The sequence below is a fragment of the Podospora bellae-mahoneyi genome (assembly GCF_035222275.1).
Source record: "Podospora bellae-mahoneyi strain CBS 112042 chromosome 1 map unlocalized CBS112042p_1.2, whole genome shotgun sequence".
Lineage (NCBI taxonomy): Eukaryota > Fungi > Ascomycota > Sordariomycetes > Sordariales > Podosporaceae > Podospora > Podospora bellae-mahoneyi.
Genome location: NW_026946360.1, coordinates 1,078,499 through 1,092,847, shown reverse-complemented (window position 1 = coordinate 1,092,847; position 14,349 = coordinate 1,078,499). Strand labels below are relative to the sequence as shown.

Below are 14,349 nucleotides of genomic sequence, written 5' to 3'. Positions count from 1 at the left end.
CATTAAGCGGAGCATACACCACAGGGCTGAGCAACTTGTTGAACTCTTGATCCCAATTCAGGTTCTGGGCCTGCTGTTGAAACTGATAGCCAGTGCTGGAGTGCAGCTGGTTTCCATCCCACTCGAGACCTGCTAATGAGCTGTAGTCGAGATTGGTAGAATCAAATCCCTCCCCGCCGGCCATTTGCTGATATGGGGACGTCGGATGCATCCCTGTGCCCAGGTCAATGCTTGTTCCGGTGCCAGTCGACATGGCAGGGGTGGCGAGATCGCTGCTGCTCAAAGTATCCCACTGCGCTGGTTGATCTGTCGGGATTTGCAATTGAGGAATGTCCTGCGGCGGACCATATTCGCTGAGTGGCATTTGGCTTTGGCGGTAAAGGCTCATTAGCTTTGGTTGGAGACCGACCATGATGTCTTCCACCTTGGATCGAAGTCTGTCCTCAACATCTCGGGATTCGTTTTGAAAGAGCACCTCGAGCTCACGACGAACAAGAGTTGGCATTTCTCTTCTGAGAAACGTTGCATAATCCTCCAGATCGCTCGAACCAGAACCCAAGCCCGAGGCAGGGGTAGCGTTATCGTCGTCCTGGTCATCGTAGTCTGTGACCTGTCAGCGCGAGAACTCGGCACGGAGTTTGGTCGAGGGGGTTCACAGACATGGTGTGGGGACAGAGTCCGGATCATCGTCTGGAAACAGGATCATGTAGATCTCAACCCATTTATCTTCATCCGTCATGTTTGGCTGGGCCTTTTTGCGACTTCGCAATTTCTTTTCCTGATCCTTGGTGAAGCCTTCGTGTGGAATCCTGTTTTGCTGCATGGTGCACGGCGGGTCCTGTTGGAGATGATTTTGAAGAATAGTATCTTCCTCAAAGGTGTCCCAACAACGAGGACATTGGATTGGGAGCCTGTGTCGTCTGTAAAGATGAGTCCTGCTGTCTGGTTAATAAAGACACCACGAAATCGACGTCGAGGAAACTACATACTTGACTCGATGAACTTCCTCCCATCCCGGGCCCGGGCAAGACGTCCATTTCTGATATTTGCGAGGGTTCCGCTTGAAGTAGGGACAGGCAAACTTGTTTCCGCTTCTCATCAGCCCGGCGGGGCTATCAGACGTGGCTCGCCGTGCCTTTTTGCGTCTCCCGTCGTGGTCTTCGGGTGGCTCCACCTCGGCTTCACTGAGATGCCGCCTTGCAGTAGCATGCGTAGCAACATCACCTACCGTTTTGGGAGATAATTCTTGCTCTGGAATAAACGAATCTCTCGGAAGTTGAGGGGCGTTAAAGAAAGAGTCGACACTGGGGATCGATCTAGACGCAGCAGGCAGCCCTGGTGGGAAGTTGGGTGCGCGAGGTTGCGGAGCCGTATGAAGTTGTCGCGACTGTGGCATCTGTGAGGATACAGTAGGCGCTCTCGGACTGGGACGGCCAAACCCAAAAGGAGCCGAAATACCCGAAATTTTGCGTGCATAGACCTCTTCATGACCAAAGTGAGGCTGCAAATCAGCTGCTTTTGGCCCTTGCAGCTCGTCATCCAATGATCGCTTGGCATTCCTTTTTGCAGAGGATGGTGGTGATGGATGATCCCCTGCTGGCGGCGAAGGGGCCGGAGATAGAGGCAAGCTTGGGGCTGGTGCAATATATGGTGCTGGCGTTTGCGTCGGTCTGATGGAACGAGAAAAGCTTTGGGAAGGCCGCTGAGTAGATGAAGGTTCGATTTGAGGGAAATTCGTCATGACCGAGGCCATAAACGGCATGCTCGCCAACTGCAATGCGCCAAAAGAGGTGGCCGGGAAACTAGGTGAGGCCGCAGAGGGTTGAGATTTGGCAGTTAGCATGAGCGAGGCAAAGTCTTGTTCAGGCTCAGCACCGGGGGCTGGGGCAGGAGGTGGAGGAGGAGCTGCAGACGTTGAGGTTGGCTTCTTCGATTTGGACAGGTCAGAGAGCTTCATAGGCTTGGGTACTTCCTCCTCCTTGGTGCTCTTCTTTTCCTCCTTCAGAGTCTCTTTGGCTTCCTGCTGCTCTCGAGGCTTGTCCGCCGTAGGTGTCTTTCCCTTCTTGGGAGCTGCTGGCAAGTCGGCGACACTGAATGCCTTCTCAGTTTTGGCGAGACTGGCGAACTGAGTCAACTCAGTGATTTTGGTGTCGAGGGAAGTACACAAGCTCTTCATGATGTGGTCAATCATGTCCTGCTTGGGATGTGCAACTGTCTGCTCGACGACCGTCTCGTCACCCGAGCTCCAATCCTCCTGGTCGTCTGGTGAGGCCGTCCTTGTTTTTGCGGCTTCATCTTGGCTATTGCTAGCTGCCGGCTCGTTTTGAGAATCATTTTGCCGGTCTGATGTGGAAAGCTTTTTGATGCCTTCGGTGATCGTATCGGCCAGGTCAGTCCCACTTTTGAGAGCGGGAGCTTGCGCCGGCCGGGCAGGCTCTGGTTCCGGTGATGGCTTGCCGGCCAGGCCGAGGAGAAAGCTCTTCATCGCGGCCCGAGTCTTGAAGCAGGTAAAGATGCTTAATGAGATGCTGAAGGGTTATGACTTTTGCTGTCGTTTCGAGATCGGGTTATCACTGTTTGTGTCGTTGGGCAGATGTCAAAGTGGTACGCAGCGCAACCCCGCTCCCATCACCCGCCTTATCGATAGCCATTCTCTGATTTTGGGACGAGACCGTACCGCCCAGGGTTAGGGCTGAGTGATGACGTTGCATCCAGTGGTCCAGGACCATGTGGGCAGGCGGCTCTTAGCGGCCTATTATTGGGTTGCACTTGGGCAGGCCTTCCAGGTTGCTCCGTCTTACTAGAGGGTATGTCTGCCTGCGATGTCGCAATGTGATTCATCGCTATCAATATCCAAACAGCTCCCGCTGTCCGCTCATATTATTCCAGCTCTGTAATGGTTGTTTTATCTTCATTCTCTCCGCGCTTGTTCAAACTCTTATAGCACCACGGTCCCTCTAACTTACCGCCGCTGGTAAACTACCTGATTTACGGTCCCTCGATCAGGAACACCTGTGGTCAGCCGTGCCCACCGTTTGGTTTCCACCTTTGCGGTTCTATATCCTTGTCATCACATTGCATGTTCACAATGGGGCAGTTTTACGAAACAATTCCCGAGTCGCTTGTCAAATGGATACGCGCCCAAAAAGTGTTTTGGGTGGCCACCGCCCCTCTGTCGCCGGAAGGACATGTCAACGTATCTCCTAAAGGCGGCCCCTATTTCGGCATCCTCGACACCAAGACTTTCTGGTACCTGGATCTCAGTGGTTCCGGCAATGAGACCATATCACATCTGTACGAAAAGAATAACGGACGGATAACCGTCATGTTCAACGCATTTGAAGGGCCACCACGCATCGTCCGCCTGTTCGGCCACGGCACAGTGCTCGAAAATGGAACAGACTCCTTCAATACTTTTGTCAAAAAGCACGAGGTCAGGCTCCTTCCCGGAGCAAGAAGCATAATTCTTGTCCATGTGCACCAGGTTGGGAGCAGTTGTGGCTTCTCTGTCCCTTATTTCGAATTCAAAGATTGGCGAACAACCTTGAACGAATTCTTTGCGAGGAAGGCCGACAGGTTTGACAAGGGAGATTCCAAGGAGAGCATGGAGAAGTAAGCGCACCTCTTTCCGTAACAGTTTTAAAGTGTTTTTGACGAAAAAAAGGTACTGGGCGCTCAAGAATTCGGAAAGTGTAGATGGTTTGCCAGGCTTAGACATTGCCAGAAAGACAGCCAAGGAAGACGGGATCGTACCTCTCACCAAGATGGTAGGTGCTGGCGCCACACATGGAGGGCAGAGGACACGGAAACAGCTGTCGTTTGGAGTACTGCATCTTGCCCTTGTGGCAGTCATTGCCTCCTTCGCCACCGTATTTTTGCAGCCCGTGTTTGGCGAGCTTTTGAAGAGTCTGGAGAGCACGTTTCAGCATTGATTCACTTTACGGCAACACAAGTAAGCAACGTAGTGCAGATGAGAATGGCTATTGGAGGTGGATGCAAGTCAGGATACGAGCAATTGCGGCATGTGAATTGAAGTTCCAGATGGGAACTGGACACGATAAACACAAGAATGCAATACACCGGAATGATGCCTGGGCTACAAGAGTTTTGAAGTTTTGCCACAACGAATAATAACAACAGCAATCGGCCTAGTGTACATTACTTCTTAAGGAGTATTCGGCCAAAATCGTGACGTCAGATAAGATAAAGTACCATCCGTGGGGGCCCTTGAACAATTTCCAGGGCACTGAGCCCAGCGCTCTGGGTATATCTATATATGTTCTCCCCTCCGCATTGTTCCAGGGTCCTTGTGGTTCTGTCCCATTTCCCAGAACCGTTTAAATTCACAAACCGACTCCGAACCAAGATGCCAGTCTACGTCGTCACCGGAACAAACCGCGGTATTGGGTTGGAATTCACCCGCCAACTGTCACAAGACCACGCCAACATCGTTGTCGCTTGTGTCCGCTCCCCCACCTCCGATGTCGGCAATTTGCAGTCCGTGATCGAGGAATCCAAGAGTCACAATGCCATCATACTGGACTGCGATATTTCCTCAGCAGAGTCGATCAACTGGTTTGTAGAAACGTTGGGAAAGCAAAAGATTTTGGCGGACCAAAAAGTAGACTTCTTGATTCACAATGCCGCTCTGAACCTCAAACCAGAGATGAACTCGTTTAACCTTGAGCCTGATCTTGTCCATCAAATGATCACCGCCAACGTTCTCGGTCCGGCTCTCCTTACTTCGGCATTGCTCACGGCCAAACTGCTATCGCCAAAAGTGAGAATCTTCCACATCTCTTCGGGTTTGGGAAGCATGGCTGTGAGTCTTGACCACAAGCCACGACAGAGTGCAGGCTACTCCATCAGCAAGGCTGCTCTCAACATGCTTGCCGTCCACCAAGCAGAGGACATCAAATCGCACCTCCCAGGGGCAGTTGTGGCACTGGTGGATCCGGGCTGGGTGAAGACGGACATGGGCGGGAAAAATGCCATATACGAGCCCAGTGAGAGCGTTGGCAATATGCTCAAGATTCTGCACGACCTAGAGGAGTCAAACAATGGGGAGTATTTTCATCACTCTGGCAGAAATGTGCCCTGGTGAACCTCTGGGCGGTTTTAAACAACGTTGTCCATAGTCGTTTTCCAGCTTTAGTTATCAATTCTTATAAACGATTAGGGAAGCTTGCCCGTGGTTACCCTGCATTGCTTACATCCAGAAAGTGACACCCAGCTGGAAAAGCCCAATTACGATTCCAGTCACACCCACATAGCTCGCCCTTCCAGCCGCTCCGCTTCCACCACATGGGTTCTCCAAGGTGCAAGCAGCCGCCAAAACACCCTCTGGGGTCCTGAGAGCAGCGGCGCGGTCCAGATACCAGTTGCCAATGTCTGTCAGATTGCCTCGCTGGTCCAGCATGGCCATTTCCTCTCCCACATTCGACTTTGTTTTTCTAAAAGCACCAAACCACGAGTACCGTGCCACTGCCTGGTGCTCTTCCAAGTACTTTAAACTTTCGTTGAAGAACTTTTGGGTTTCGGCCTCGTTCTGGTCATGGAAACCATACTCAGTAACCCAGAGAGGTTTTTCGGGAAATCTATTGCCTCAGCGTTAATCGGCGTGTTACTAGTGTAGGGGCAACGACACATACTTTGACTGCCACTTTCCAATGTTGTCCTTCAAGGTCCCGAAACCGCCGAATGAATGAAGTGGCACAAAGTCAAACTCGCACCCGTGTCCATCATTCATCTTGGAGCAGTTCTTCAAGAAAGGATCTACCCACCCTCCTCTCGGGTCTGAGACGGTCGGGAAGCCGACTTTGATCCCGTGTTCTTCCCTGAGCGGTAGAATGTTATTGACCCAGGTCCTCGCGGCAATCTCGGGGGTCATCTCACTGCCTCCATATTCGAAAGACTGGTCAGGCAGGTTGAAGGTGAGAACGTGAGAGGGCTTTCGCTTGGAGAACTTCTCGGTCAAGTTGCCCAAGAAGTATGTGTCTGTGCCGTTGGGGGTGTAGGCGCCCCACATGCTTGGGACAAACTCAAACTCGGATTGAGAGAAGTTGGCATAGGCCTCTGTGACATCGGGTGCAAAGTTCCAGTACCATGACAGCGGTGATGAAGAATCGGACCAAATAAAGTCATCTCTGGGGAAGAATTCGTTGGGCGTGGAGACAAGACCGCGTTTGGGGTTCTTCTTGACTGGAACTGCCGCAGGTGAGGCTGTCTGGCCCAAGACAGGTGACAGCAACAGTGCCAAAATGGCGATAGGGGAAAACCGCCCCATCTTGAGATTGAGGTTTGCTGAAACGAACGAAGGTAAAGGTAGATTGTGGTCTACCGGACCATGTGATATCGACAGAAATGCGATGAAAACGCTTGAAGGGTGTCACAGCAACAAACAACGTGGGAAGTGGACCTTTTTGAGGGCTCAGCGGGTAATTAAACGCCACGCGCCGCTGTGAGAAAACTACAGCTGAAAAGGGTTATTGCTCAATGGCAAAGGATTCGCTAACGGTGAGCTAGTGTCAGCCGCAGCTTGCCAGTGCTTACTTCAGGGGTACACCTCATGATAAGGAGCCATCGCTGACTGAGATGAGATGCTGACTTGTCGTAGTATTCCAGGTTGCTTAAATTCCGTCGGGGTTTATCAATATCAGTCTGTCTTTTAGGCGGGCTGAAAAGAGACTTAGGACCATCTCAGTGAGCGACTATGTTAGGAGCAAATAGGAATTGGTGATATGAGGATATCTAGAAGACATAATCTGTGACGGGTGCAAGCTGAAAGGATAGATTGAGATTGCAAGTAGGGCACTCGCAGAGGAAGACATTGTACTTAGGCTTCAACTGTTCAGGATAATGGTCCTCCATGGGGGGGAACGCAGGATACATGCATAGATAAGACTCTCTCACTGCCAACTATCGCTACTACTATGTACATATGAATCAATTCAAGGACATACTTTACAAATGTCAACTCTATGAACAATCCGATGCGTGTATCCCGAAACGCTTCACTCGTAGAGCCAAAACAAATTTTGTTGCGGTGACTCGAGGTGGTGATGACTTGGTGGCGCCTGCCGAATACAGTTTAGGTCCAACGTGCCCTGAACCGAAAAAAATGACGTCGATTGTGCCTGGCGCTCCTGCAAAATTCCTAAAGAAAATGCCCGGTCAAGTCAGCAACCTCAAACTTCCAATTTTCCACTAACGAAACACCATCCAACATCTACTTGTGCATCTCGTAGCCGGAATGGAGGCATCAAAGGCACGGCCCGTCCGCATGACTCGGCTGGCCGTCAGGGGTTTGCCAAGATGGCGGCAAACGGTAAATTACGTTATGGGATTGTCGTGAACATTGGACAGCAAACAATTAGCCCGCTCTAGGCCCACTGCCACTGTTTCCTTCCAGTCGCATCGTGGCTTCCATTTTACTTTTATTTCGACTGCTCTCCTCGAACCCTTTTTTCTTGGGAGCTGTACACACCCACGACTGAGCACTAAACCAATGCATCTTGATAATAGGTGACACAGGCACGCAAAGGCGCTTCGGAATGGGTCTGGGAACCGAGCGCAGACTGCTCGACAACAACGACGGTGGCTTGAGTGACGACCCTTACTTGAGCGACAGCGACGATCCCGAAGCATCCGCTATCCTCTTTGACGCCGACCACGACCACGACGACACTGTGGCGCCGCTTATGCTAAGGCGCCTCGTCCCGCGCGGAGGACAAGGAGGAGGCGGCCCAAGTCGAGGTGATGGCGGCGACAACAGCGGAGGACATTGTCAGAGTGCCTCGTTCCTGCCCAGGCCCGACCCTGCCATGCCCGTATATATCACGATTCACCGAATTCGCCGGCTCGTCATTGCCGCCGTCAATGACAACTACACGCTCGAGGAGCTGAGGGCTCCACGGCTGGACAGACTGGTTGTGAGGCCACTGGTGGACAGGCTGTACAATCCCAATGATCCCGCCATCGTGTACTCCCTCCTTGCGAACCGTGTCCAATTCCTGCGTCCCCGCGCCCACGAGCTTCTTCAACAAACCGTCAACGAATCCCGCGCCACCCTCTGCGAAATCTTAGCAATCCGCATCCTCCGCCGCTTCCACGAAGATCACACCGGTCGATCTGGCCTGTTGTTGCTGGCCCACATTCTCGTGTCCGGCTTTGACCCCTGCGACGCAGCCCCTGAAGCCATCCGCGCACGCCGTCCACAATGGGCTGTTCAGGAACGAGGCGGCCACGAACGAAAGTTGACAGGTCTCGAGCTGGCCATCATCTCCGAGTCCAAGCTGTTCATAGGCTCCCCTGCCTGTCAGCGCGTCGTCGATGCCGTCTACCGTGGCATAGTCGTGTACACCCCCCTCTCGTTTGTCGACATCTTGCCCGATCACTACAAGCACCATCCAGTCTCCTTGTACGAACCCCGTCGTGCGGCCATTCTCAACCATCATCGCCTGATCGTTCCCCGGATCCGAAACGGCATCGAGCTCTTGCACTTTATCGTCCTGCTTGTCCTTTACATGCTGACGGTGACACACTATGGGTTTGGGAAGCATTTGGCCGGCCTCCATGTCAACACGTACGAAACGCTCTTCAATGTGTTTGCCGCGGGGTGGGTGTTGGAGCAGTTTGCCGCCATTGTGGAACATGGATGGGAAGTGCACGCGCAGAACCTGTGGTCTTTCCTCGACATCACCTTTGTGTTCATCTATGGGGCGTACGGGCTGGTCAGGACGGTGGAGCTGTTGATTAGTAGCGATGCGTTCTACGCCATGCCTGTGCTTTGCACGGCTGCACCTGTGTTGCTGACGAGGATTGCGTTTACGCTGATGCCGGACAACATTGTGTTTATTGCATTGCATGCCATGATGAGAGACTTTACGCGACTGACGTTTATCGCCATTTGGTGTTTTGCCGGTTTTGTGATGGGCCTTTTGCTGCTGGCAAGAACGACGGGGGATGAAAAGCTGGAGGGAAGTGTGACATGGGCCACCATCACAAAGTGGCTCTTGTGGTACGTATCATTCGTCGTGTCTTGTGTGTCCTGCGTGTCTTGTTTCGCTTTATTGACATGGGTTAGGATTTGGTTCGGTCTTGATGGTACCGGCATCGAGCGCGCATCTGACTTCCACATCATTCTCGGTCCGACCCTCATCATTACCTTTGCCTTTCTGGGCAACACTCTCTTCCTCACCATTCTCGTCGCCATCCTGACCAACACCTTCTCCAAGATCATCTCCAACGAGGCGGCCGAGATCCAGTTCCGCCGGGCTGTTCTTACCTTTCAAGGCGTCAAGTCGGATGCCATCTTTTCATACCCCCCGCCGTTTAACCTCTTGGCTCTTCTCATCATGCTGCCGCTCAAGTGGTTTGTTGGACCCGTAGTTTTCCATCACGTCAACGTCGCCGTGATCAGAGCGGTCAATGCACCTTTGCTGTTGCTGATTGGACTCTGGGAGCGGCGCAGGATATGGGGTGGCAGAAGGGGCCGCAACAGCAGGTGGCGGAAGTGGAAGTATTTTGCGGGTCTGAATCCGCATGGTGACATTCAGAATATCTTCAGCGCGGAGCCACCACCGGAGGTCATGGATGCGCTGGAAAAGATGGACGTATTGAGCGACATTGTGGTTATTGATAGGGAACTGACCAGTGCGCGATCTCCCCGTCCATCGAGTGCTAGTGGAAGCGGCAGTGGGACGCCACTGTCTTCGATTAGTGTCAGGAGGAGGAAGATGAGCGATAGCAGCAGCCTAAGAAGGTTCGAGGGAGCCGACAGATGAATTTGTTTTGTATAAATGTAGTGATTAAAAGTTAGCACTGTTCAAAATAAAGGATCTTTAATTCCAGAAACCTATTGCCTCCCTTAAATAGTCTCCTCTCGCATCCCGCCATACCTACTATCAGGCTTTCATCCACAGCTGCTCCCTACTGAAACCGAACCCTCCGCTGCCTCTCCTCCCCCATTCCTTGCCTCAGAATCTCGATCTGCTTCTTGATCTCCACCCACAACATCAGCTTCTCCAAGTCAGCGTCGTCGCCACCAGCATTGCTGTCAGGAACATCAACGCTGACCCAGTCGTCCTCTGATCCCACCTCCAGGGCAGAGCCAAGATCTAACGTCTCCGAATCTCTCGCAATGACAAGCAGCGCCGCCACAAACGCCTCTTGGATGTAGGCGAAGCTGAAGCCGTCCGTGATCTCGGCAATAGCTTTGCACAGGCTGTCGGGAAACTCGAGGTCTTTGTTGCTCTTCAGCTTGCCTTGCCAAAACTTGCAGTATGCGACGCGCTGCTCCAGATTGGGGTCCGGAAAGAAGTACTTTCTGTCAAATCTAGAGGGACGTTTCTACCATCTTGTCAGTTATACACTCAAGCGGTCAGTCAAGACAGGGCAGATACTCACCGAAAGGCCGGGGTCCAGTCTTTCCAGATGGTTCGTGCTGCCCACGATAAAGATGCCATCATTGCTCTTGAGACCATCAATCTCGTTCAAAAAGTAGCTTCGCACGCCATCTGTCACCAGCGAGTCGAGATCCTCAAAGATCAGGTAGCAAGGCGCGTACTGCCTTGCTTTGGCAAAGATCATGGAGATGGCGTATTCAGGGCCGCCAAACTAGTGATTCTTAGTCGACGTCGCCTTTCACTCTATTATACGGGAAGAACTCACCGAAACAAAGTTTCTCACGTACAACGACGGCACCTTCTCCTCCCTCTCACTAAGCGTCTTCATCATGGCCTTGATGCTGATCGTCTTTCCGTTCCCGGGAGGACCCCAGTAGATAAGTCCTCTTTTCCAAGGCACCTTGAGCCTTTCATACTGGCCCCTGGAGGCAAAGAAGCTCGTGTGGTCGTCAATCAGCGCTTTCTTCATGTCTTCATCCAAGATGACATTGTCCCAGCTCGACTTTTGGACGCTGTCAAACAGCTCCCTCGACTTTTGCCACCACCCTCCATCAAAGACCCAGATCTCGTCCTTGAGCTCAAACGCCGAATGCCCCGCAGTCATCAACAAACTCTCAACCAAGTGGACCTCGGGAGGAGAAGACAGAATGTAGTAGTTGACGATAGGGGGATAAGAACTCGATCCGTCTCGACATTCAGCCAGATACACAATGAACTCTGCACCCTTGTAACGATACAGGAACTTGCCAAAGTGCAAATCCGTGGCAATGCCCCCTTTGGAACCGTCCAGTCGCCTGGCGGGCGGGAGGTAATAGTTCCATTTCAGGTCGGCCGGAAATACAGAGGACTCCGGTTCCACCTGATGGAAACTTGCGACATCGTCAGCGACGCTGGAGGCATAAGCCAGAATGTCGACATTGTCCACGGGCACGGTAGTCAGTTGAAGTGAAGGGTACTGGCGCTTGAGAGACGCAGCAATGACAGCGTCGGAAGAGATACGGGGAGCCGATGTGTGCTGGAAGAATTTGGCGGTGGTCCGATCTGTCGAATCGTCTGGGTGTCCGCTGGCGCCAGTTGATTGGTGCTGTGGCTGTTCACGGCGGCGTTGGGCCTGGGAGAAGAAACTCGGGGAGAACTTCCCAAACCGGTCGGGGAAAATGCCGTGTTCCATCTTTTGGTCTCTATGTCTGTATGTCGAATCGTGATTCTAGCAGCAAAGGCATAAAGGGTCAATGGAAAGAAGAAAGAAGAAAAGAATGCAACTTGGAACACGGATGAGTTGTTGTTTTGTTAGTCCCCAATTGGAATTGCGTACGTCAACAAGTGCGGGGAAGCTACTGCTGTGCCACAACAGCAGGTGAGACCGGTGATTCCACTTCCAGGTTCGTATTAAACTCGGATGCCCAGAGACACTTGCCAAGTACCGAGCCCTGTGACAGTACTGGGCCGGAGATAAGCAGGCAGTAGCATAGCAACCAGATAGGGGTGCGACGCTAGCATTGTTGACCTTTGACCCCTGAATCTGAAAATTACCAACATGCAAAGGACAAGGATGAAAAAATTATATACATATACTCATACCGACAATTAATATCTCCCCGTCTCTCCAACTTCATGAAATATCCGACATTTCGAGGTTTCCTTCCCCCCAACTTCATTCTTCACTGACTGGCTTGTTCATTCTCCACCTCACCCTAATATCCTTGCTGCTGTAACACTATCCCAGCCTCGATGAGGAATTGGTCGTTCCGGAAACGATGGACGAGGTGGTTGACACACAAGTTGACCCCGAGTTGCGTCGAATATGCACGTTGACTGGGCTCTTGGGATTGGGCAGTTCCAAGCTGGTCAATGATATTCCGTCCGACGACCTTCGACGGACATGTACGCTAACAGGACTCTGGGGCGTTTCCAGATGCGCTCCGGAGACGCCCGAGACCGAGCCTCTCCATGATGTTGTGGGACGGTGGCTGTTGACAGAACTGGGTCTAGATGGAGTCCAGCTGCCTGTCATCGCGGCTGTTTTGGTAGGGCTCCCGGTCCTGAAAATAACCGAAGCGGTGGGGTTTCCTGATCCAGCAAGATGCATCCTTTCGTGTCTTTGAATCTCTTGTTGAACTCTGCTGGGCGTGCTGCTGGCTGGCCTCTCGTAGTGCACTTTGCTTGGGGCGGCATTGCCGCTAGGCGTCGCGGGTCGCTTTTCTTTTTTGATGCCCGTACGCAAGACTTGCATCAACGAGATGAACTCCTTGCGATCTATGGCATCAACCCACTGTTCTACTCTGACAGGATAAAACTGGGTGCCGCATCGAGACACTGCTCCAAGAAAGTCAACCTTGAGCCGGGCTTCGTCGACATCCTTCTCCCACTCAGGTCCCAAGAGCTGTGTCATTCGAGATTGATAAACCTCGCGCAGCCGGGTCTGATCATACTCCATCAGGTGGATCCAATAAAGCTCCGTCTTTCCTTCATTGTCCAAGTGGTCTTCATCAGAAGTGGAAGAAGCTGACGGGCGCGGAGCCAGATTTGTATAACTGTCCCTGCTGGGCTTCTGCTTCCGGCTTGCGCCTCGAAGGAATGCAGGCACCTGACAAGCCATCCAGCGTGGCATGGTGGATACACATTCCCTAGTAACGGTCAGCATGTTGACACAAACGAGCGGTGATAGGGAAATAATACATACCATCCAATCGCACCTGTTATGCGGCCATTGTCGTCTACAAGAAGGTTCTTCAACGAGAGATCGTCGTGCCAAAGCACGGTATGCTCTGGCGGGAAAACCAAGGAAGGGAATATCTTATGAACCATTCTTAGCAGTTTGCGAGCCAGCCGGAGCACCATTTCGGCATGTTCCTTGTCGTCATCAGTCTTGGCTTTGGCAAGAGCATTTGTGTGCTCCGTGATGATGAGGTCAAGATAGGCTCGAAGCCAGTCATGACTGGATTCAAAGGGGCCACGGGCGACAGGGTAACTGGAGCGTGGCCCAGAGAAGAAGACGCTGTCAACAATGGGGCCAGGCGAGGGTGTGACTGCGGTGTTGTAGTCGGCATTCGGGCCCGTTCCCAGCGTTCCAATCGATCTGAAACCCTGACCCAGATTGCCGCAGCGGAGCAGCTGGGTATGGAACTCTGCCACGCGCTTGGTAAGTATCTCTTTCTGGGTGTCAGTCATCTTGCGCCAGCGATAGTAAGCTAGCTTGCCGGGCATCATCTCCATCAGGAGCCATTCGAATCCAAGCTCATTGTTGACAGTCTCATCCCATGCAATGACTTTGGGCACGGGAATGTCGGTCATGCGATGCACCAGTCGCAGAGTGAAGACTTCGCCGAGGGTCTTGTTCCCGGGGTCGACGGGGAGGGAGATGCGGATGATGTGCTTGCCGCGGATGCTGTCGACGGCATAAAGTTTGCTAAACTCGCCATTGGCATGCAGGTGGACGTTGCAGTCGACAGTGTGGTTGATGTTGAGGGCGCGGCGACATACACGCTCGACGGCTTCGATGTCGGGTTGTCTGGTCCACCTCGCGACCGGGCCGAGACCATTGTCGTCCCAGGCAAGACCATCCCGGGTCGGGTGCCGCATTGTCGGGTCTAACGGCGGGGCCCCCAGTCAAGGGAAGACGCGTCTTATGAGACGAGTCGTCGCATCACGCGCAAGTGAGCTCTCTGACGTTGCGGGGCGGCGTGAGCAATGCGCCAAAGTCCCGGGTTTAGTGTTGTTGGTTTCCTCTGGGCTGTTGCTGCGATTCCAGCGGAGAAGAGGGCCGTCTGTGGGAAAAAATAACAAAATAAATATTGGCGTCGCACGACAACCAGACCTTGACGGCTGTGCACTCTTTGTGCCAATTGATAATTGATTGGGTTCGCGCTCTTGGCAGCCGCCGAACCAGTGAAAAAAAGCAATACGAGGGTGGGACTCTTGTTGATGTCAACATGCTCCCATT

At 52.6% G+C, this 14,349-nt stretch overlaps 8 protein-coding genes across 8 annotated transcripts; 3 read left to right on the top strand and 5 right to left on the bottom strand.

Annotated features, from left to right (window-relative positions):
• Positions 1 to 652: 652 nt before the first annotated feature.
• On the bottom strand, positions 653 to 2,598 carry QC761_124610 (uncharacterized protein; the record flags this gene model as incomplete). Its single annotated transcript, XM_062875716.1, has 2 exons — positions 990 to 2,598; positions 653 to 935 (listed from the first exon to the last, which is right to left on the bottom strand). Exons 1-2 carry the CDS (start codon positions 2,483 to 2,485, stop codon positions 653 to 655), a joined length of 1,779 nt encoding a protein of 592 aa, XP_062736318.1. The 5' UTR covers positions 2,486 to 2,598.
• Positions 2,599 to 2,810: 212 nt separating this feature from the next.
• Positions 2,811 to 3,932, top strand: QC761_124600 (uncharacterized protein; the record flags this gene model as incomplete). Its single annotated transcript, XM_062875715.1, has 2 exons — positions 2,811 to 3,612; positions 3,665 to 3,932. The coding sequence occupies exons 1-2, from the start codon at positions 3,080 to 3,082 to the stop codon at positions 3,930 to 3,932; spliced, it is 801 nt and encodes a 266-aa protein (XP_062736317.1). The 5' UTR covers positions 2,811 to 3,079.
• A 434-nt stretch (positions 3,933 to 4,366) lies between these two features.
• On the top strand, positions 4,367 to 5,104 carry QC761_124590 (uncharacterized protein; the record flags this gene model as incomplete). Its single annotated transcript, XM_062875714.1, has 1 exon — positions 4,367 to 5,104. The coding sequence occupies one exon, from the start codon at positions 4,367 to 4,369 to the stop codon at positions 5,102 to 5,104; it is 738 nt and encodes a 245-aa protein (XP_062736316.1).
• Positions 5,105 to 5,209: 105 nt separating this feature from the next.
• QC761_124580 (uncharacterized protein) lies at positions 5,210 to 6,286 on the bottom strand (the record flags this gene model as incomplete). Its single annotated transcript, XM_062875713.1, has 2 exons — positions 5,210 to 5,597; positions 5,652 to 6,286. 2 exons carry the CDS (start codon positions 6,284 to 6,286, stop codon positions 5,210 to 5,212), a joined length of 1,023 nt encoding a protein of 340 aa, XP_062736315.1.
• A 464-nt stretch (positions 6,287 to 6,750) lies between these two features.
• Positions 6,751 to 7,284, bottom strand: QC761_0028280 (uncharacterized protein; the record flags this gene model as incomplete). The annotated part of the gene is made up of 3 exons (XM_062872204.1): positions 6,751 to 6,840; positions 7,018 to 7,145; positions 7,233 to 7,284. The coding sequence occupies 3 exons, from the start codon at positions 7,282 to 7,284 to the stop codon at positions 6,751 to 6,753; spliced, it is 270 nt and encodes an 89-aa protein (XP_062736314.1).
• On the top strand, positions 7,169 to 9,967 carry QC761_124570 (uncharacterized protein). The gene is made up of 3 exons (XM_062875712.1): positions 7,169 to 9,019; positions 9,086 to 9,796; positions 9,904 to 9,967. Exons 1-2 carry the CDS (start codon positions 7,554 to 7,556, stop codon positions 9,783 to 9,785), a joined length of 2,166 nt encoding a protein of 721 aa, XP_062736313.1. The 5' UTR covers positions 7,169 to 7,553; the 3' UTR covers positions 9,786 to 9,796; positions 9,904 to 9,967.
• Positions 9,931 to 11,577, bottom strand: QC761_124560 (uncharacterized protein; the record flags this gene model as incomplete). The annotated part of the gene is made up of 3 exons (XM_062875711.1): positions 9,931 to 10,350; positions 10,408 to 10,617; positions 10,672 to 11,577. The coding sequence occupies 3 exons, from the start codon at positions 11,575 to 11,577 to the stop codon at positions 9,931 to 9,933; spliced, it is 1,536 nt and encodes a 511-aa protein (XP_062736312.1).
• A 546-nt stretch (positions 11,578 to 12,123) lies between these two features.
• QC761_124550 (uncharacterized protein) lies at positions 12,124 to 14,345 on the bottom strand (the record flags this gene model as incomplete). The annotated part of the gene is made up of 2 exons (XM_062875710.1): positions 13,090 to 14,345; positions 12,124 to 13,033 (listed from the first exon to the last, which is right to left on the bottom strand). Exons 1-2 carry the CDS (start codon positions 13,986 to 13,988, stop codon positions 12,124 to 12,126), a joined length of 1,809 nt encoding a protein of 602 aa, XP_062736311.1. The 5' UTR covers positions 13,989 to 14,345.
• Positions 14,346 to 14,349: the final 4 nt, after the last annotated feature.

Excerpts from the sequence above, each read along its gene's own strand:
- QC761_124570 (XM_062875712.1), top strand. The coding sequence starts at position 7,554 with ATGGGTCTGGGAACCGAGCGCAGACTGCTCGACAACAACGACGGTGGC. Across the intron at positions 9,020-9,085 it reads ATCACAAAGTGGCTCTTGTG|GATTTGGTTCGGTCTTGATG; the intron begins GTACGTATCATT and ends GACATGGGTTAG.